The following is a 23,932-nucleotide window of genomic DNA, read 5'->3' as shown; positions in this document are numbered from 1 at the left end:
TTTAAAAAGCCCAGCTGGCGTGGCTCAGTGGAATACCGTATGATTTAATTTATATGTGGAATGTAAAAAAAACAAAACAAGTTCATGGATGCAAAGAACAGATTGGTAGTTGCTAGTAGGGGATAAGGAGTGGGAGAAAAATGGGTGAAGGGAGTCAAAGTTACAAACTTGCAGTTATGAAATAAGTCATGAGAATGTAATGTACAGCATGGTGACTATAGTTGATAATACTGTATTGCATAAATGACAGTAACTAAGTTGATCTTAAAGGTTCACATCAGAGAAAAAATTTGTGGGATGGCGACCGGCAGGAAGGTAGGGAGAGAGAGAGTGTGAGTGAGGAACCCATAGAGGAGAGTGTAGATGTGTGTGGTGTGTGTGTGTGTATGAGATAGGGTCAGTTAGATTCTGCAGGTCTTCCTAGGGGCTCCCGAACAGGGCAGCCCTAGACGGCGGAGCCCCGCGCACAAAGCGGACACTTCTCGGCGGCTGGTGCGGACGCAGAGACCACGCCATCTTGGGAAACAGAGCTGCCCGAGACTCGGATCCTGGCTTCTGACACAAACCAGGACCCTGCAGCCACTGGGGACAGAGAACTGCTATCACAGCTTCAGACAAACAAACAAGAATCCAGACTTCCCGGCAGATTTCCGTGAGTCAAAGAGCCTATCCCCCTCCTTGCAGGCGCTGATAGCGCCATAGTAACTGATAGACCCGCCCCTCCCCCAAGCTGCTGAGCGCCCACAGGTGTGCGGAAAGCGCCATAGTAACTGATAGACGCGCCCCTCGCCCAAGCTGCTCACGCGAACAGACAGCATCATAGTAACTGATAGACCCGCCCCTGGCCCAAGCTGCCGAGCTTTGCGCAGGGACACGCTCCCTCTTAGGGAATTTGGCGCGCGCTCGCGCACGGGACAGAAGCAGCTCCCCGTCGGGGAAATCTGTCAGTGCGCACAGAGGGCTCCCCTTCGGGGAATTTGGGGGAATTTGGCTCGCGGGGCACAGCTCCCCCTTCGGAGATTCTTAAAAGCGTGCACAGAGGGGCTTCCCTTTGGGGAATTTGGCGCGCAGGACGGACTCCGCCCCCCTTCTGGGACTTTGGGAGAGTGCACTGAGCCGGCTCACCTTCAGGTTTTTAAGAATGTGCGCTCTAGCCGGTTTGGCTCAGTAGAGAGAGCACACACAGGACTCAGCCCCACTTCAGGGAATTTGGCACGCCGGACACAGCTGCCTGGGATCCCTGACTCACAGCGCATTCACACTAAGAGCCAGCGACCCCAATTGTTGGTGCGTGCACACACAGGGACCCTGATTCTCAACAAGAAACCGCACAAGGCAACAGAGACTTTGACACTCGAGTCTTGGTGCAGACACAGGGAAACTCTGACTCCTGGCACATGCTAAGGATCTCATTCTCGGCACATACCAACAGTGTGGTGCAGACAGGGCCCCTGATTCTAAATGTGCACACGAGACCACACGGAACACTGGGGACACTGATCCTGGGCAAGTCTGGTTCCCACCAACCAAAGACAGTCACACGTCCTAGTGTCAGAGCACTTCAGTGAAACTAGGGTGGAGCGAAGTCCCCACAGCACACGACCCAGGTCCACGCAAACAGAAGCTTGAGCTTTCTGGTAATAGCCAGAATGGGGAAACGAAATAACTCACAGAGGAAAGAAAATGTGGAGTCGCCAAGAAAGGAAATTAGTGAAAATGAAGCTTGCAACATGACCGAAAAGGAGTTCAGAGTAATGGTCATGGAATTTATACATCGGATGGATGAGAAAATCAACAACTTATGCAAGAATCAGGAAGAAATGAAAAGTGATATAGCTACAATCAAAAACACCATGGAAAGTTTCAACAGTAGATTACAAGAAGCAGAGGACCGAATTAGTGAGTTAGAAGATCAGGTACAGAAACAAGCTCAAGCTGAACAGCAATTGGAGAAAAAAATTAAAAAGCAGGAGGAAAGCCTAAGGGAGCTTCGGGACAACATGAAACGAAGTAACATGCGTATAATAGGGCTGCCAGAAGGACAAGAAGAGCAGCAGGGATTAGAAAATCTATTTGAAGAAATAATGACAGAAAACTTCCCGGATATGGGAAAGATAAAAGTTACGCAAGTAAAGAGAGTCCCAAGCAGGATCAACCCCAAAAGACCCACACCAAGACATGTCATAATTTCAATGGCAAATATAAATGATAAAGAGAGAATCCTAAAGGCGGCAAGAGAGAGACAGAGAGTTACCTACAAAGGAACACCCATCAGATTGTCAAATGATTACTCATCAGAAACACAACAAGCTAGAAGTGAATGGAAGGAGGTATACAAAGTGTTGCAAAGCAAAGGACTGAATCCAAGAATACTATATCCAGCAAGACTATCAATCAAAATTGAAGGGGAAATCAGGAGCTTTGCAGACAAAAAAAGCCTCAGGGAGTTTATCACCACCAAACCAGCAATGCAAGAATTGCTAAAGGGAATACTGTAAAAAGAAGAAATAAACAGGTAAGAAGGAATACAGACACAAAAATAGATATGACTGCAAACAAATACCTTTCAGTAATAACTTTAAATGTAAACGGACTAAATGCTGCAATCAAAAGACATCGAGTAGCTGAATGGATAAAAAAACACGACCCATATATATGCTGTCTACAAGAGACCCACCTCAGAACAAGAGACTCACACAGATTGAAAGTGAAGGGATGGAAAAATATCTTTCAGGCAAATGGAAATGAAAAAAAAGCTGGGGTAGCAATACTTATATCTGACAAAATAGACCTCAAAGTAAATGCCATAACAAGAGATAAGGAAGGCCACTTCATAATACTAAAGGGAGAAATCCAACAAGAAGAAATAATTCTGGTAAACGTATACGCTCCCAATATAGGAGCACCCAAATACATAAAAAAACTCCTGGAGGATATCAAGGGAGAGATTAATAGCAACACAATCATAGTAGGAGACTTTAATACCCCACTATCACCACTGGACAAATCCTCTAAACAAAAAATCAGCAAAGAAACAGCAATCCTAAATGACTCACTAGACCAGATGGAATTAATTGACATCTTCAGAACATTTCACCCCAAAGCCACAGAATATACATTCTTCTCAAGTGCACATGGGTCATTTTCAAAGATAGACCATATGCTGGGTCACAGGCAAAGTCTCTTCAAATTCAAGAAGATAGAAATTATATCAAGCATCTTCTCAGATCACAGTGGCATAAAACTGGAAATCAACTACAATAAATACAATCCAAAGAAATCAAACACATGGAGACTAAACAGCATGCTATTAAACAAGGACTGGGTCACCAGAGAGATCAAGGAAGAAATAAAAAACATCATGGCAACAAATGACAATGAAAACACAACAATCCAAAATCTATGGGACACAGCGAAAGCAGTCTTGAGAGGGAAGTTCATAGCTCTACAGGCCTATTGCAAAAAACAAGAAACAATGGTAATAAATTACTTAACCCTACAACTCAAAGAGCTAGAAAAAGAGCAGCAAGAAAAGCCCAGTGTAACCAGAAGGAAGGAAATAACAAAGATCAGAGCGGAGATAAATGACATAGAGACCAAAGAAACAATACATAAGATCAACAAAACCAAGAGCTGGTTCTTTGAAAGGATAAACAAGATTGATGGACCTCTAGCCAGGCTCACCAAGAAGCAAAGAGAGAGGACCCAAATAAACAAAATCAGAAATGAAAGAGGTGAAATAACAACAGACCCCGCTGAGATACAAAGGATTGTTACAAAATACTACGAACAACTCTATTCCAACAAACTGGACAATCTGGAGGAAATGGACATATTCCTAGAAAAATATAACCTTCCAAAAATCAATCAAGAAGAATCTAAACAGCTCAATAGGCCAATAACTATGGACGAAATTGAAGCAGTCATCAAAAAGCTTCCAGCAAACAAAAGCCCGGGGCCAGATGGCTTCACAGGAGAGTTTTACCAAACATTCAAGGAAGAACTAAAACCTATCCTCCTCAGACTATTCCAAAAAATTCAAGTGGAAGGAACACTTCCAAGCTCCTTCTATGAAGCCAGCATCACCCTAATACCAAAACCAGATAAAGACAACACAATGAAAGAGAATTACAGACCAATATCCCTCATGAACATAGATGCCAAAATCCTCAACAAAATTCTAGCAAATCGGCTCCAGCAGTACATCAGAAAGATCATACACCATGACCAAGTAGGATTTATCCCAGGAATGCAAGGATGGTACAATATCCGCAAATCAATAAACGTGATACATCACATAAACAAATTGAAAGATAAAAATCACATAGTCATATCAATTGATGCAGAAAAAGCATTTGACAAAATCCAACACCCTTTCTTGATAAAAGCTCTCAACAAGGTGGGAATAGATGGCTCATACCTCAACATAATAAAAGCTATATATGATAAACCCACAGCAAACATCATACTCAATGGACAAAAACTAAAGACATTTCCCCTAAGAACAGGAACAAGACAGGGATGCCCACTCTCACCACTCCTGTTTGACATAGTACTAGAAGTATTAGCCATTGCAATTAGACAAGAAGAAGAAATAAAAGGCATCCAGATTGGAAAAGAACAAGTAAAGCTGTCTTTATTTGCAGACGACATGATATTGTACATAAAAAATCCGAAAGACTCTGTCAAAAAACTCATAGACTTAATAAATGAATTCGGCAATGTAGCAGGATACAAAATTAACGCCAAGAAATCTATGGCCTTTCTATACACCAATAGTGAACTTACAGACAGAGAGACTAAAAAGGCAATCCCATTTACCATCGCACCAAAAAAATTAAGATACCTAGGAATAAACTTAACTAAGGAGGTAAAAGACCTATACACGGAAAACTACAGGACACTGAAAAAAGAGATAGAGGAAGACGTAAACAGATGGAAGAACATACCATGTTCATGGATTGGTAGAATCAACATCATTAAAATGTCCATACTACCCAAAGCAATCTATAGATTCAATGCACTCCCCATTAAAATACCAACGGCATATTTCACAGACCTTGAAAGAACTCTCCAAAAATTCATCTGGAATAAAAAAAGACCCCGAATAGCCACAGCAATCCTGAGAAAGAAGAATAAAGTAGGAGGGATCTCAATACCAGATTTCAAGCTGTATTACAAAGCCACTGTTCTCAAAACAGCCTGGTACTGGCACAAGAACAGACATATAGATCAATGGAACAGAATAGAGAATCCAGATATTGACCCAAACCACTATGCTCAATTAATATTTGACAAAGGAGGCATGAACATACAATGGAATAAAGACAGTCTCTTCAATAAATGGTGTTGGGAAAATTGGACAGATACATGCAAAAAAATGAAGCTTGATCACCAACTTACGCCATACACAAAAATAAACTCAAAATGGATACAGGACTTAAACATAAGACGGGAAACCATAAAAATACTAGAGCAATCCACAGGCAGCAAAATGTCAGACATATGCCAAAAGAAATTCTTCACTGACACTGCCCCTAGGGCAATGGAAGCTAAAGAGAAAATTAACAAATGGGACTACATCAAAATAAAAAGCTTTTTCACAGCAAAAGAAACCATCAACAAAACAACAAGAAGGCCCACTGCATGGGAGAACATATTTGCAAATGGCATCACTGATAAAGGTTTAATCTCCAACATCTACAGGCAGCTTATACAACTTAATAAAAGGAAGATAAATGATCCAATAAAAAAATGGGCAACAGACCTAAATAGAATCTTTTCAAAAGAAGACAGAAGGAAGGCCAAGAGACACATGAAAACATGCTCAACGTCGCTAATTATCCGAGAGATGCAAATCAAAACAACAATGCGGTACCATCTCACACCTGTCAGAATGGCTATCATCAACAAATCAACAAACGACAAGTGTTGGCGAGGATGCGGAGAAAAAGGAACCCTCGTGCACTGCTGGTGGGATTGCAGACTGGTGCAGCCACTGTGGAGAACAGTATGGAGTTTCCTCAAAAAACTGAAAATGGAACTCCCATTTGACCCAGTAATCCCACTCCTGGGAATATATCCGAAGAAACTAGAAACACCAATTAGAAAGGATATATGCACCCCTATGTTCATAGCAGCGCAATTCACCATAGCTAAGATTTGGAAACAGCCTAGGTGCCCGTCAGCAGATGACTGGATCAGAAAACTGTGGTACATCTACACAATGGAATACTATGCTGCCATAAAAAAGAAGGAATTCTCATCATTTGCAGCAACCTGGGAGGAATTGGAGAACATTATGTTAAGTGAAATAAGTCAGTCAATGAAAGAAAAATACCACATGATCTCACTCATTTATGGATAATAAAGAACATTATAAACTTGAACAAAAAGATAGATACAGAGACAGTAAAGCATCAAACAGACTGTCAAATTACAAGGGGAAGGTTAGGGAGAGGTGGGGGAGATAAGAGATCAATCAAAGGACTTGTATGCATGCATATAAGCATAACCAATGGATGCAAAACTCTGGGGGGTGGGGGCATATATGGGAGTGGGGTGTGGGGAGGGCAATGGTAAGATATGTACACATATAATACCTTAATAAAAAAATTGGAAAAAAAAAAAGGTTCACATCACACACAAAAATTTTTTAATTTCATAATTATGGTGACGAATGTTAACTATACTTATTCTGGTGATCATTTCACAATATGTACAAATATCAAATCACTATGTTGTGTACCTGAAACTAATATATGTTTAAAAAGCAATTTAAAGGAGTCTGTGCTGAAAGATAATTTAACATATGTAGCTTTAGGAAATACACTGATACATTCCATTCCATTTATACCAAAGGATGATCTACTAAATAGATTTTACCCGTTTTTTTATTCCAAGTTTTCTTATGTATGTGTGGAAAGTAGAGCAATAGTTGTGATGTGTTGTCTTAATTAGCAGAACTTTGCACTTAAGTGATGCTGGTTTTATATGTCTCATTCTCATAATAGGAAATCTATTAATTCTAATAATGGGTCAGTTTTTTCTTAAAGTTTATGAAATCAAAGTAAAGGTTTTGGAAGTTTATTTTGTCAAAGGTGAAATATTTGATATTGTAAACGCTACTGTAAATTAATCTAAAATTATCAACATTGAAGAAAATCCTATTTGTTTTTTTATTTAAAATATTAAGTTTAGTGGATCATTGTTTATGGTAAGAAATGTTCTTACTATATTAAGAAAATCATGTAGCAGAAAACGTATTTGGAATTTATTGTAGCATATTCATAATTCATAATTGCAGCTAAATAAGCCTGATAGTCTATGAATAAGCCAGGAGCTATAATTTTCAAAAGTTAAAAGTATTTTTATATACATAGAGTATTTCAGCTGGAAAATTTTTGTGTTTATCTGATGTTGATTTTAAGAAATGTTTCAGCAGGTCACTAATATATATGTCACTCCATATTTATTGACTGGAATTTTTCAGTGAATCTGAGGTAGAATGGTGTCCTAGTTTTTGTTTGTTTGTTTGTTTTGTTTTGTTAATCCTCACCTGAGAATATTTTTTCCATTGATTTTTAGAGAGAGTGGAAGAGAGAGGGAAAGACAGAAAGAAATATCAATGTGAGAGAAACACATTGATTGGTTACCTCCTGCAGGAGCCCTGACCAGGGCCCCGGGTGGGGAGGAGCCTGCAACCAAGGTATAAGCCTTTACTGGAATCGAACCCGGGACATTTTGGTCCGTAGGCTGACGCTTTATTCACTGAGCCAAAATGGCTAGGGCTAGTTTTTAAAACATATATCCATTCTGACCAGTTTTAGCAGTACAAAATGTAATAAGATTGTATTTAACTTTATTTCTCATTCATTCTTTTCACCCATTCCCTTCCAAGACATTTTATCAAATCTTGACTCAAATAATTTTGGCCCTTTCCACCCTTCTCTCCTACTTTTCAAAGACAAACCAAGTTAGGTAAATCTGGTGTCTGTTGCTGCTGCTGTTTCCTTGTCATCTATATATATAAAAGCTTAATATGCAAATTGTCCCCTGGGGAGTTCGACCGGGAGACCGGGGGTTCAATCGCTCGCTATGGCGTGCACTGACCACCAGGGGCAGCGCGGAACGAAGGAAGGCCCCTGCCGGTAGCCGGGGAAGGGAGGCCCCAATTGGCTCTGATCTCTGGCCAGGCCTAGGGACCCTACCCATGCATGAATTTTGTGCACCGAACCTCTAGTTAGTAGATAATCCACATTCGTTAGAGCTGTGGTTTCTTCCTCTTGATGTAATTATGATTACTGCATTTCACCTTGCTTTCCTGCAAAAGCTTTTGACTCTTACTAAAACTCCTGCCTGTGCAAGTCTTCAGCATTATGAAGCTAACCCACAGTGATTTGTACAATGCAGTTGGAATGGTTATACTCTAAGACTTTGTCAGTGGCATCATCTTTCCATTTGGTATTTAAAATTGCTCATAACTACAACTTACTAAATTACTCAACTTTGAAGAAAATATGATAATGGCATATTGAATCCCATAATACAATATCATTTATTATCTTGGATAGAAGTCCTGGGTTCCTTGATGAGATCTCAACCATGTTAAGGATTTGATATAACTGATTTGATTTTAGTATAAATATTTAAAGAATTTGTAATAAAGGGAAAATACTTAGGGTGTTGACTTCTTTTGTATATGGAAGTTATTTGAGTTTATATTTAATTTTCTTAAATGTGTATATTTTTCCTGTAGGAATGAGATACTATATCTAATGCCCCAGAAGTGGTATGTTTTTCTTTCTCACTCACATTGCTTCTGTATATTTACTCATAAAGTCATATTTCTTTTATTTTCTGTTTTTGTCTCCATTATCTGCTCTGTGTGTATGTCTATTCTTGACTGAAATGTGTTTTCTGAAAGAGCTAGTGTTTGAAAATTACTTATTGGCTCTTAACCATATGAAAACAATATATGCAAGAATTTTGTTTGATAATTATTATTGTTAACAGAACTTTAAGACACTGTAGGGGTAATATTTGATTGGAATTAATTTAAGCTCAATTCTTGTTCCTTTCAATACAGTATTTCTCAAACTCTGAGGCTTGCAAAATTCACAAATTGAGATCTGGCATCATTTTCAGAGAAAGACCTTCATAATGAGTAAGTAGTTTTTGTTTTTTATTTTGATTTATTTCTATTAGCTGTCTTCTGTATTAAACACTTAAAGTTTAATTTACCATATTTCTTAACCAAATTTTGGCACATATTCACCACATAATGATTATGAGTAACAAGTGACACAAGAGAACTTATTGAAAGATGTGCCCTTGATCAGTATTAATTACTATTTATTAGAGATAGCAACCTCAAATGTAAAGAACACTTGATTAGGGGACTTGAGTTCTTGTCCAGGTTGCCACTTACTAGATAGGTATCCTTAAGTTAACACCTTTTGTGCTTCAGTTTCTTTGGCTATGAAATGAAGGCTTAGACTATGACTAATAATACATTTCCTTTCCCTCTAAATGTCTATTATTCCTATCTTAACTATTTTTTTCAATAAATCAGGGGTTGCTAATCTTTCATAAGGGTGCTGTCAAATTACAGTTATGTTTTGATTTTTGTTGTTGGTTTTTGCTTGGGAACTGGTATTGAAAGGGGAGGTGCTTCCAAAGTAGATCTAGGAGACAAGTAAGCCTCCCTTGCTCAAGAAGTTTGCTCCATATAGTCCAACAATTTGGATTAATAAAACTTACTTTTAAAAAGTCAAGTTTGCCTTGTGTGGGTTTAACCTTTTCAAAAGAAAGTTAAATATGATATACAAATAAGGTTTCTTTTCTTTCAAAATTTCCAGAGAATGCTGATGCTGAAGGAATGTCAGTTTTCAAGGAAAAGGGACAATAAAATAAGGATCATCATGTTTGTGCATAAGGGACTTTGGGGAGAAAATGGTAGAGAAACTTTGGGCATAGTGGAGGCACACACTTGGAATCTGGAAGGGGGATAGGAAAAAAGATAGCTGGAGGTAAATACAAGTATAGAAAGAGATGTGGAAACGTAGAACTAAATAAAAAATGCCTTGAAGGCAGAGGCTATTGCTTTAATCAGTATCATCACTGGCTCCTCGAATAGTGTTAGATCTTAGTAAGTATTTATGAAAAAATTATTGAATGAATGAATCAATTAATTCTTGAATAAATTTCTAATTTTGCCTAAGGTCCTGATGGTTTTGGTTTTTGGTTACTTGACTCAGATCATCTAGTTTATCTATATCCTACATTTAACAACTATAATATTTAAGGCAATTGAAATTCAGAATATTGATTCTGAATTATAGAAAAAGACATTATGTTTAAGTATAATATGCTTTAGAAGGATTACAAAGTGAACTGTTCATTCATTTAATAAATATTTTTAAGTACCTATCTACCATACTTTGGGACTAGCTGGGAATGGAAAAATAGGGTGTTGGTTACATTGTATACTATTTCTATTTGATGGAATATTATGTAGTCATTTAGTATAATTATAAATATTATAGCAGTTTAGAAGATGCTTATTAAATGAATAAAATATATAAGTATTTGTATTCTATATTATAACTGTGCATGATAAGAGGGATATTTTCTGTTCTCAAAAGAAACTAGGAAACATTGTCATCTATAAGCCATATTTATTATTGTGTATGGGATTATTTAATTTTTCTGCTCTTTTGTATAATTCATAAAGTTTAAATGAAAATCCACATAAATTTAAAATCTTTGAAAAATATCATGAACATATATTGACTGGAAAGAGGAAATACTGTAGTGGATTGTTAAAGAGGAAGAGAGCAAAACTACTTTTGAAGGACAGTAGATAGATTGCCTTGGTTGGAAGAAAAATGAGAGATGAAGTTTAAAAAAGATGAGATTGGTGGTGTCTAGTTTAATTTTGATAATGTAAGGAAAGATGAGCTGAATTAGGTTATTACCTGTGGAATTATGTTTAAAAAAATTTATTCTAGCTTATATAAGTGAACTGGAGTAAGAAGTAATTGAATGGGTCCATTGATTTATAGACCATTTTATATGTATCTTGAATTTGTGACTCTATATCAGGTATATTTGCTCACTTTGCCATTTCAGTAAGAGTTTATAATTTGGTAAAACTTTTATGTACAGATTTTTTTGTTTTTCAAAAATCTTTAAAAGGTTACCTTTGATTTCCACTCTTGCCTTTTTTTATCCTTAGGATTAGTCTAAGTAGCAAATGCTTAACTATTCTGACCTAATGGAACTATATATAAAATAAAAAAGGATTTGAATTGATTGAGCAGAAATTGAAAGGAGGAAAACAAGTCTCCAATAGTTGCTGAATAGGTAAGAGCTTTCTTATAATGATTTCTTAATTTTATTCTGATGAACCTTTAAGGAATAGAGAGGACATCCTTCTTGTTTGCTATTATCAAAGAAAATATATTTAATTTTAAGTGAAATACTAGCTAAGCAGATGTCTGAAATTTTAAGAAGATGCCTATAAAAATTTTTATAAGCTAGTTCTTTAAGTTATCTGTATCATGTTGAACAAAGAAGAATTAAAAACAGTAATTGGTTAATAATGTGATATTACGTATTATTACTTCAGCTTTAGTAAAGTTGTTTCAGGGTTTTATATTATTGTGAATACTTAGTGAACTGTTGGATTAAATGTTTGTTTTGTGTGGCTCCCAGTTTCCAAAATGAACTTAAAGAAATTTACCTTAAAAAAAAAAGAATGAAAGAAACAAAATTATCTTCTAATTGTTTAACAGTTTTTGCTCTGATGTATTGAACTAAAAGTCCAACCACGTTGTGTGTGTGACTAGGAATGCTTTCCTCAAATGCTCTTTCCAAGTCATTTCTGGTCACTTTTGCCACCATTTTGTCATTTTGCCAGCATTTAGTCATATCTATTTAGTATTTTCCATAAAGATCATAAATTTCACATGCTTTAATAAAATTACTAGGAAATAATTATTCATTTCTGTATTAAATATTTTTAGTATTTTCTTTAACTTGTAATTTTTAACAATGTCTTCCACCTAGCTTCTAAATCTCAAATTTACTCTAAAAACAGTTGATTTAAAATAAAAAGTAGAGTTGCATTTTCAGTATTGTAGACTTCCTGAATGAATTAAAAAGCATTCAGGTCTTTTAAGAAGTCACCTGGAAATTCTCCAGTTATGTTTTTGACATTACATACTTTGTCAATTGTGCCTTAAAATATTTTGCAGGCCTTTCTAACCATTCTCCACCCCCAAATGAATAACAATAACAACAACAAGACAAGAGAACTGGAGTGATATAAAATTTACTTTTTTGTTAATAAATGTGTGAGAATTTTATCACCACTTTAAAATTAATTATTCTTATAATGAAGAACAATAACTTGTTCCTTTTTAGTAGTTATTTCCTGTATTCAATTATGAATGAAAACAAGTTACTAAAATTTGTGAGCAGGAAGATCTAACAAAAACAAATTTTTCATACAAATGTCTCCCAAATATCTGCTTATTAGTATAATAGCTATTTATTTTAGTGGCTGAAATAGTAGCTTTCAAAAGACCTTATTAAATATATATGTAAATATGTTTCCATGATAGTACTATTTCCATTCTCTTTCCTTTCTTTCGGAAAGGAAAGAGAATGGAAATAGCAAGACATAAAACTAATATACGCAATAGTGACTATATGCTTTAGTTTAAACAACATGAAGTTGGAAAAAAAGAAAGTATTTGAATCTCTTCATTATGAAGAGAGGAAAGTGCTCCACCAAAGTAATTTTTAAGAATAGTGTCTATCAAAAGCTTATCATTTAAAATTCATGGACACATAAAACCACATAAGCACTTATAGAGAGACTGGTTATGTAACTTTTGACCTAGCCATTCAACTTCAATACAGTAAACCTATGATTTTGTAGACTTTGCTTTAACGGACTTGGATTTAATGGACCAAATTTCAGGTCCTTATGTCATATGTGAAAATTAACACCCTGTTAATTTTAAATGCTTTTAACCAAGATTTACTTATAATTAAATTAACATCTTATTTTTTTGTTATTAATTCACTGTTACTTTTAACACATTTTAGAGAATAGGTCATATATTGGGAAAAAACCCTGTAGTAATTTTTCTGACATAAATAAATATTACATATCTACAACTATAGTCTACATATTTAAATACAAGAATCACCGCTCATAAATAATATTCAACGAATGATTAGCACGTGATCACACCGCATCACGTGAGGTTAATTGTTTCTGTTGTGTGGTTCCCACTACACTAAGCCATGCCCCAGCTGCGTGCATTTGTTTACTCTTGATGACTGGCAAATGCATGCATTTACTAGACCTACTTGTTATAAATTTAAAGTTACTATAATGCATATAGAAAACTTTTCTGTGAAATTAGACTTTTCATACATACTTAATTTTAATTATACAAATGGGTCTACATAAATAAAAACAGGTAAACTATTTTGTCAATTTTAAAACATATTTTTTTTATTGATTTCAGAAAGGAAGGGAGAGGGGAAGAGAGACAGAAATATCAATGATGAGAGAGAATCATTGACCGGCTGCCTCCTGCACACCCCACACTGGGGATAGAGGCCACAACCCAGGCATGTGCCCTGACTGGAAATCGAACCGTGACCTCCTGGTTCATAGATGGATGCTCAGCCACTGAGTCACTCTTGCTGGGCTAATTTGTCAAATTTTTAACATACACATTTGGAAAACCTATTTTATTATATAACAGTCTTTTTGCTCTAATGGACATCCCCTCACCTGAATTAGACCATTATCTAGAGGTTTTACCACAAATTTATCCAGAAGACATAAGAGTTGTAGCCAGAGGTTTATGTTCAAGGTTATTTATCATAGCTTTTAAAAAATATTAGCAAAATAAGTAGAAGTAAAAATGATCAACAATAAGGAAATAGATGTTATGTTCACAAAATAAAATACTATGTAGCCATTAAAAATTATTTCGAAGACTATTTAATGAAATGAAGAAAAAATTAAGTGCAAAGTGCTTTTATTCTACTTTTTGAGAATGAATAGATGGTTAACTGGGTAACACTAGTTGTTTTTTTGTGGAGCACCTGTTATATGCAGTCAGTTGATAGTGACTATTCAAAGTTTAACAGAATCTTCTCTGAAGAACAGGTTTTTACTTTCTCATTACTGTCAGCTTGGAGACATTCCTGAAAAGTTTAAGCCCATTATCTTATGCAAAAATCTTATGTGTAAGGGAATTGCTATATAGGAGCCATATGTATCTAAATAAAATAAGAAGGGATATTTCATCCTCTTTTAGGCTTGTTTCCTAAACAAATAGGGGCATATTTATAGAGTATATTTCAGCATTGAGTACAGATTCCAAGAAATGTGGCATAAATTTTGAAAACTCATAACATTAGGAATATAGAAAACTAAATGAGTTTTGGGATTATGATAAATATGGTGATACTTATATAATAAACAGGTACACTTTGTCCTCAGATGTTTTATATAGTCTATACAAGAAGTTTGTTCCTTACTTTAAAGTAGCATTTTCTAAAGCATGTTCTGAGGATTTTTTTTTTTCTTTCTAGTTTTTAAGTGGAAAAATAGGGCTCATTGTTCAAATAGACTTGGGGCATCCTGGGTTAAACAAAGTTAATCGAGTACCTTTATCAGATGACTGCCGAGACTTTAATATCTTTATGTATTGTAAGTATACAAAAGAGGCATGGAGTATATGTACCTAATTTATTTGTCCACAGAATCCTTTCTTTGCATTTTTTGCAACTAAGTCTGACATGAGACATGTGTTGGGACATTTTTGTTTTAAATTATTTTTCTATAACTGTTATATAAGTAATGACAGTACTGTGGGGTGAAATCTCCTAGTTAAAGAAACAAATTAGATTTAAATGATACTAGACAATGGAAGGAAATTTTACTGTTAGTGTTTACATTACATGATGGATTTTACTTTGTGTATTTTTTCTTTGAATTTGTTATAAGCATGCATTTCTGTTATAATCTCTGCCTTATTTTTATTGTTTGAAGTTCTGTTTGTTGTACCTGCTGAGACTCATTCAGAGTGGATTTTTTCTCTGCGTGTTTTTGTGGTTTTACTAGTAGAATAGGAGGTCAGGTTCAGTTGGGCTTTACCTGTGGAAAATCTGGGTTGAGGGTGTACCCTCTAGAACGGTTTTGCGTTTACTTCCCCAGGGGTATCACTAGCCTGAGAACACAGTTATCATTAATATCTCAGTTTGGAGCTTCCTGGCACCATAGCTTAAGAGCAAACCTCAAATCCAAGTGTGAGTAGGCCTATTGTTATACATGCACAGAGACTTTTTACCCTCCAAAGCAGGGCCCAGATTGAGGCAAACTTAATTATTTCCCTGTACCAGTTGATAGATTTTCAAAATTCACTCTTTAACTGAAGATATAGTTCTTTGACTTTTGACTTTTGACTCTTGACTTTTTACAGATGTCTCAGTTCCAATTCCCTGTGTTATGTGATCTCAGAGTCTTGTCTCCTGTCTCTGTGATACCTTTTAAAACACCAACCTCTTGATAACTGAGGAGGTCAGCAAACTTCCTCCACCAGTATCAGTTTATATACTGCATTCTGGTCTTTGGTTTCCTCACTGTTTTGGGGGCCTTGGAGGTTTTCTTACATTTTTTAATGTTAATCTATGCATTTAAAAGGATATGGGGGCCCTGGCCTACTTGGCTCAGTGGATAGAGGGTCGTCATGCGGACTGAAAGGTCCTGGGTTAGATTCCGATCAAGGGCACATGTCTGATTTGCAAGCTCAATCCCCAGTAGGGAGCGTGCAGGAGGCAGCCAATCAATGATTCTCTGTCATCATTGATGTTTCTCTCTCTCTCTCTCTCACTCTCCCTTCCTCTCTAATATATATATATATTTTAAAGGGTATGGGGGTTTTGTTTTCTGTCTACTTAGGTAATCAAGGCATCCATATTGCCAAAAATGGAAATTCTTACGTTATTTTTATAATCACAAATAATGCCAACTATATTCTCATTTTTTTAAAAAGGCGTACTTTTTATATATGAAAGTGAAATGTATACTAGTGTGTTTATCAAGGAGGTAGTGTTCTTTTTGTAGTTTACTTTTATTTGCACAAAAACCACTTATATTTATTTGGCTTATTATAGGAAAATACTAGTCTTTTTCTTTTAGATGTAACCTTCTGTAATGTAACTTTTCTTTTAGATGTAACCTTCTGTAATGGAAGATGATTGAAGATAAAGGACCTCGTGTTGCTGACTACTTTGTTGTAGCAGGATTAACTGATGTTTCAAAGCCTTTTGAAGAAGAAATTCACTTTAATGATGCCTGCCATAAAGTAGCTAAACCAAAAGAGCCTATCACAGATGTTTCAGTTATTATTAAATCTCTTGGGGAGGAAGTGCCACAGGATTATATGTGTATTGATGTTACCCCATCTGGATTGTCAGCTGACCTCAATAATGGAAGTCTTGTGGGGCCACAGATTTATCTTTGCTATAGAAGAGGAAGAGATAAGCCTCCACTTACAGATCTTGGGTAAGTCTTTTTAAAAAATAATTTTTGCTTCTCTGGCTGGGTGGCGCAGTTGGTTAGAGTGCTGTCCCATGCACCAAAAAAGGTTTCAGGTTTGATTCTCGGTCAGGGCATGAACAGGAGGCAACAAATCAATGTTTCTCTCTCACATTGATGTTTCTCTCTCGTTCTCTTCCTCTCTCGAAAAAAAATCAATAAAACATATTCTCAGGGGAGGATTAAAAAACAATTATTGCCATTATTATTATTGTTATAGATTCTGAAGTTAACTATTTAATATTTTTAATTAATAAATATATGGCAGCTTTAGAAAAAGAAATACATGTGTAATCCAGAATCCTGTATTCTATCACTTTGTTCATTATACCTTTTCAGTGTACCTTTGTCCTACAGGTTCCCAGAACTTTCATCTTCTCTGAATTTCTTTCCATTAAAGGTAGGGGAGATGTCTGGCCAGTGTGGTTCAGTTGGTTGAGCATTATCCCATGCACCCAGAGATTACCAGTTTGATTCCCAGTCAAGGCACATGCCCAGGTTTCAGACTCTATCTCCAGTAGGAGGTGTGCAGGAGGCAGCCAATCCTTCCTTCCTTCTTTCTTTCTTTCTTTCTTTCTTTCTTTCTTTCTTTCTTTCTTTCTTTCTTTCTTTCTTTCTTTCTTTCTTTCTCTCTCTCTCTCTCTCTCTCTCTCTCTCTCTCTCTCTCTCTCTCTCTCTTCCTCCCTCCCTCCCTCCCTCCCTTCCTCTCTCTATAAAATCAATAAAAAGGTATTTTTTAAAAAGGTAGAGAAATTTGAAAAACATTTATAGAAAAGTACAGAAAATTAATGTATTATCCTGATCATAAAATATTAAATTATTTTTAAAGTACAAGAAAAGGGTGGTTTTTAAGCATGTACTATAATGATCATTATAAATGGACTAGAGGCCCAGTGCACAAAATTCGTGCACGGGTAGGGTCCCTAGGCCTGGCCGGCAGATCTGTGGGGCTACCGGCGGGGCAGTCAGGGGGCCCCCACTGGCATCCGCCTTGGCTAGCCTGGCGCCACCTGCTCGCTGGCCCCACTGCTGCCAGTCACCTCTCCCTGTGGGAGGTGACCTGCGATGCAATCGGGGGGGGAGGGGGGGGGTGCGGGCCCCACTGGCACACGCCTTGACTGGCCTGGGGCCTGCGGGCTGGGGGCAGCTCCTGTGTTGAGCGTCTGCCCCCTGGTGGTCAGTGTGCATCATAGCAACTGGTTGTTCCACCAGTCATTCCACCGTTCGGTTGATTTGCATATTAGGCTTTTATTATATAGGATAAGTCTGTATGCAGAAAACAAGGATCTTGAGGTAAATTAGTGCTTTCCTTAGGATACTATATTGAACTTGCGGCTCCTTTTTAATATAACAGATTTATTGAGAATTCACATATCATACAATTCACCCATTTGAGGTGTACAATTCAGTAGTTTTTAGGATATTTATGGAGTTTGTGGAGTGCAACCATCACCACAATAAATTTTAGAACATTTTTATCATGCCAAAAAGACACCCTGTACTCACTTTAGTCACTGTTCAATTCTCCCGAACCCCTTCAGCTCCAGGCAATCACTAGTCTATTTTCTGTTTCTATAGATGTGCCTATTCTGGACATTTTATATAAATGGAATCAGTGTGTGTGTGTGTGTGTGTGTGTGTGTGTGTGTGTGTGTGTGTGTCTGACTGTGTCTGACTTCTTTCACCGTTTTCAAGGTTTATCCATGTTGTAGCATGTGTCAATACTTTTATTCCTTTATACAGCTGAATAATATTCCTCTTGTAGATACACCACAATTTATTCTTTTTTCAGTTGATTGTGGGTTGTTTATATGTTCTGGTTATTATGAATAATGCTGCTGGAAATATTCATGTACAAGTTTTTATATGGACATATGTCTCCATTTCTCTTGTATATTTACTTAGAAGTGGAATTTCTGGGTCATATGGTAACTGTGTTTAACCTTTTGAGAAACTGCCAGACTGTTTTCCAAAGTAGTTGTACCACTTTGTATTCCCACTGGCACTATATGAAACTTCCAATTTCTCCACATCTTAACCAACATTTTGTTTGTCATTTTAATTATAACTGTCTTAATGAGTATGAAGGGGCGTCTCATTGTGGTCTTGATCTGCATTCACCTGGTGGCTGATGATGGTGAGCATCTTTCATGTGTTTATTTGCCATGTGCAAATCTTTGGAGAAATGTCTATTCAGAATCCTTTCCATGTTTTTAATTGGGTTGTCTTTTTATTGTTGAGCTTTGAGAGTTCGTTACATATTCTAGATGCACATTCCTTATCAGATACATGATTTACAAATATTTTCTCCCATTCTGTGGGTTGTTTTTTCACTTTCTTTATGGTATCCTTTGAAGTTGAAAAGTTTTTAATTTTGATAAGGTTTGATTTAACTATTTTTTCTTTTGTAGCTTATGTTTTGGTGTTATATCTAAGAAGCTTTTACTAGTCTATGGTTAAGCAAGAGGTTCAATCTTACCCTTTTGCATATGGATATCCATCTGTCCAGGACCATCTGCTAAAGAGAATATTCTCCCATTTTCAAAAATTAATTGGCCATACATGTATGGGTTTATTTCCGGACTCTCAATTCTATTCCATTTGTCTACATGTCTGTCCTTAGGCCAGTACTAGACAGTTTAGATTACTGTAGCTATGTAGTTAATATTTACATTGGAGTGTAAGTAGTCCAACTTGGTTCCTCTTTCTCAAGATTGTTTTGGCTATTCTGGGCCTTTTAAATTTTAATATGAGTTTTAGGATCAGCTTGTCAATTTCTGCAAAGATTGGGGTTCTTTTAAAAGAGGAGTATATGCATATTTTACATATATGTAAAAGAGGATGATATAAATGTAAAGACATATAATTTTTTGTAGGAAAAGTGGAGCAAAATTTAAAAGGTAGAAAAATAAGATTCCCACAGGAAAACTGAAAGAAAAAGACCAAAGAAAGGCCAGTAGTAGCTCTATGAATGTCTTCAAAATGGGTGAAGAGTTTATAAGGTGTAGGGAGCAGCTATAGGGTCAAGCCTCGGACTGACCTATGGCAGAGCCACATACAAGTCCCAGCTTGGAGGGTAAAGCCTTCCTAGCACAATTAAGCTTGACCTTATAGTCCTCCCTTGTTCCTATGTAGCTAATGGGCTATGGGAGGTGCAGCAAGTGCTGCCAAAAGAAGGCTTGAGTAAGGAAATAGATTTGAAACTCGCAAGAACATTGTAAACATGTTGACCACTCCCCTTGCTTTGCTTTGTGTGATCTGACTATAAAATAAAGCTTCGGCTTACAGGCTGTGTCACTGTTTCCTCATCCAGGCACAGTGATCGTACCTGGCCCCAACTGAATTCTCTTGTCGGTCTTCTTTAATCCTTCACTACCCCTCCTCAGGTTCATGCCTGGCCGTGCTGGACACGGTTCAATAAGGAATGAAGATTAGCCTTCTTGTTTTAATTGCTGTGTTACAAAAAGGGATAGGTTCATAACTTACAGTATTTTTGGTTAAAAATAAGGAAGATATCACCATCTCCACTGATGTTGCCAGAAAGGGCTATAAAAGTTCCATCTCCTAATATATTAAGTTTGAAAGAGGATATGTAGTCATGTTTACTACTTATAAGATAAGATGAGCTCCTGAATTTTCTTCTACTTTTAAAATTCTGTCATTAATGGTTGATATCAAAAAGTTACATTAAAAATCAGTCTTGCCCTAACTGGTTTGGCTCAGTGGATAGACCGTCGGCCTGCGGACTCAAGGGTCCCAGGTTCGATTCCAGTCAAGGGCATGTACCTTGGTTGCGGGCACATCCTCAGTGGGGGGTGTGCAGGAGGCAGCTGATCGATGTTTCTCTCTCATCAATGTTTCTAACTCTCTATCCCTCTTCCTTCCTCTCTGTAAAAAATCAATAAAATATATTTTAAAAATAAATAAATAAAAATCAGCCTTTATTCTGTTAATTCATGAATTAATTGCAATAATTTTAAATTGGTTGCAAAAGAGCTACTATATTGCTTCATATGACATTTACATATTTAGTAAATGGCATAGGCAGGAAAATATCAGACATATGTCATAGCAACATCTTTACTGATACAGATCCTAGGGCAATGGAAACTAAGGAGAAAATAAACAAATGGGACTACATCAAAATTAAAAAGCTTCTGCACAGCAAAAGTAACCATCAACAAAACAAGAAAGCCCACTGCATGAGAGAACATATTTGCAAATGTTATATATGATAAGGGCCTAATCTCTAAAATTTATAGGGAACTCATACATCTGAACAAAAGGAAGATAAACAAGCCAATCAAAAAATGGGTAAAGGATTTAGACACTTTTCGAAAGTGGACGTGCAGAAAGCCAAGAGACATGAAAACATGCTCAAAGTCACTAATCATCTGAGAGATGCAAATCAAAATGACAATGAGGTACCATTTCACACCTGTCAGAATGGCTATCATCAACAAATCAACAAATGACAAGTGCTGGAGAGGATGCGGAGAAAAAGGAACTCTTCTTCACTGCTGGTGGGAATGCAGACTGGTGCATCCACTGTGGAAAACAGTATGGAGTTTCCTCAAAAAGTTAAAAATGGAACTCCCGTTTGACCCAGTAATCCCACTTCTAGGAATATATCCCAAGAAATCAGAACCACCAGTCAGAAAGGACATATACACCCCTATGTTCATAGCAGTACAATTTATAATAGCTAAGACTTGGAAACAGCCTAAGTGCCCATCAGCAGATGAGTGGATTAAAAAACTGTGATACATCTACACAATGAAATACTATGCTGCTATCAAAAAGAAAGAACTCTTACCATTCGCAACAGCATGGATGCACATGGAGAGCATTATGCTAAGTGAAATAAGCAGTCAGAGAAAGATAAATATCACATGATCTCACTCATTTGTGGAATATAATGAACAACATAAACTGATGAACAAAAATAGATCCAGAGACAGAGAAGCATTGAACAGACCATCAAACTTCAGAGGGAAGGCCGGGGGGGGGGGGGGGGGGGGGGCGGTAAGAGATCAACCAAAGGACTTGTATGCATGCATATAAGCATAACCAATGGACTCAGACACTAGGGGGGTGAGGGCATGTGCTAGGGGGTGGGGGTGGCCGGGGAGAGGTCAATGGGGGAAAAAGGAGACATATGTAATACTATATGTAATACTTTAAACAATAAAGAATCTATACTAATAAAAGGGTAATATGCTAATTAGACCGGGAGACCTTCCAGATGTCCTTTCGGACAAAGCCATGGTTGTGGGGCTGAAGCAGTTAGGGGCGATCAGGCCAGGCCAGGAGGGGAGAGCAGTTGGGGGCGAGCAGGCCGGCAGTGGGGGGGCAGTTGGGGGTGATCAGGCTGGCAGTGGGGGGAAGTTGGGGGTGAGCAGGCTGGTGGGCGGGGCAGTTGGGGGCGATCAGGTTGGCGGGGGGGGCAGTTGGGGGCAAGCAGGTCGGCGGGGGGCCAGTTGGGGGCCATCAGGCTGGCAAGAGGGGCAGTTGGGGGCGAGAAGGCTGGCAGGCAGAGTGATTTGGGGCGATCAGGCAGGCAGGCAGGTGAGCGGTTAGGAGCCAGCAGTCCTGGATTGTGAGAGGGATGTCCGACTGTGGGACATCCCCCAAGGTGTCCCAGATTGGAGAGGGTGCAGGCTGGGCCCCGCCATGCATGAATTTCGTGTACCGGGTCACTAGTTAAAAAAAAAAAAAAAAAGTAAACCAGCTGTTAAATCTTGATTAGGTAAGTTGCTCCTATGACCACTGACTATCATTAGAATTTTAGCTTGTGGATAAAATGAAGGCACTGTTGCAGATTCTCATTTGGGTGTTGAAGTTCCCTAGAGCAGAGATGAAGAATTTTCCAAGCATAGGAAGGATTCTGGAATAGGAAAGGACTTGAACTGAAATGAACAAATCAACTACTCTTATAGCTACCCTATATGTTTATCATTGTGAAGAATATGACATCATTCTTGTCTTTTAAATCTTAGTTTATTTTTTATTTTTTCAATTACAGTTTACATCCACTATTATTTTATTTTATTTATTGTCTAAAATTTTACATATGTCTCCTTTTTCCCTGGTTGACCCCCCCTCCCCCAGCCATTCCCATCTCGGGCAAGCCCCCACCACCCCAGTGTCTGTGTCCATTGGTTATACTAATATGCATGTATACAAGTCCTTTGGTTGCTCTCTAACCCCCTCCCCTCCCCTGCCATTTGTCTCTGGATCTATTCTTGTTCATCAAATTATGTTGATTATTATATCCCACATATGAGTGAGATCATGTGATATTTATCTTTCTCCAACTGGCTTATTTCACTTAGAATAATGCTCTCCAGTTCCATCAAGCTGTTGCAAATGGTAAAAGTTCCTTCTTTTTTATAGCGGCGTAGTATTCCATTGTATAAATGTATCACAGTTTTTTAATCCACTCATCTGCTGATTACATCCACTATTATTTTGTATTAGTTTCAGGTGTACAGAATAGTGGTGAGACAATCATATACTTTACAAAGTGTTCCCCCTGATACTTCCAGTACCCATCTGACACCATACATAGTTATTACAATATCATTCCTATATTTTCTATGCTGTGCTTTAACATCCCCATGAATATTTTGTAACTGCCAATCTGTACTTCTCAGTCCCTTGACCTTTTTCACCCAGTCCCTCAACCCTCCTCCCCTCTGGCAACCATCAGTCTGTTCTCTGTATCTGTGGGTCTGTTTCTATTTTGTTTGTTTATATTGTTCTGTGATAGTATAACTAGTAACAAGTAGTAGGAATTTGAATTCAGATGTGTGTAATTCCTCTCTTACAATGCCTTTTTTTAAAATTGAAAAAAACACACACAGAAAAACAAGATCAAAAAGAGAAGGAGGAATAAGCAATTAAGCCAACAATAGGATAAACATAGTCACTATGATTAAGCATCCAAGTTAGCTCTAAATTTTCCAAATAAAATGTTGAAAAAAATCTTTTTGCTGATAGCCAGGACATAAAGGGAAATTAAAAATTATATTAGCCTGGCAGGTGTGGCTCAGTGGTTGAGCATTGACCTATGAAGTAGGAGGTCACGGTTCAATTCCCTATCAGGGTACCTGCCCCTGTTACAGGCTTGCCCCCCAGTAGGGAGTGTGCAGGAGGCAGCCAATCAATGATTCTCTCTCATCATTGATGTTTCTATCTTTCCCTCTTCCTTCATCTCAGAAAGCAATAATTTGACCAATTTCTGGTACTAACTTTTCTTTGTAGAATGGATTTTATAAAAGAGGACACTGATTG

General features: G+C 37.3%; 1 protein-coding gene across 7 annotated transcripts in view; it reads left to right on the top strand.

Annotated features, from left to right (window-relative positions):
- The window catches only part of DENND4A (DENN domain containing 4A), a 116,686-nt gene that overhangs the window by 27,009 nt on the left and 65,745 nt on the right, over positions 1 to 23,932 (top strand). For 6 of the 7 annotated variants that reach the window (XM_079768678.1, XM_079768677.1, XM_079768676.1 and 3 more), the window contains exons 2-4: positions 9,089 to 9,166; positions 11,240 to 11,367; positions 16,271 to 16,603. In XM_079768678.1, coding sequence (XP_079624804.1) covers positions 16,293 to 16,603 — 311 coding nt within the window. In that variant the 5' untranslated portion in view covers positions 9,089 to 9,166; positions 11,240 to 11,367; positions 16,271 to 16,292. Of the gene's footprint in view, positions 1 to 9,088; positions 9,167 to 11,239; positions 11,368 to 14,628; positions 14,747 to 16,270; positions 16,604 to 23,932 lie in introns of all 7 variants that reach the window. The other variant, XM_079768673.1, reaches the window with a different exon arrangement.

Source organism: Cnephaeus nilssonii (genome assembly GCF_951640355.1).
Source record: "Cnephaeus nilssonii genome assembly, chromosome: 4".
Lineage (NCBI taxonomy): Eukaryota > Metazoa > Chordata > Mammalia > Chiroptera > Vespertilionidae > Cnephaeus > Cnephaeus nilssonii.
Note: the sequence above shows the minus strand (reverse complement) of the source record. Positions and strands in the feature narration are given on the sequence as shown.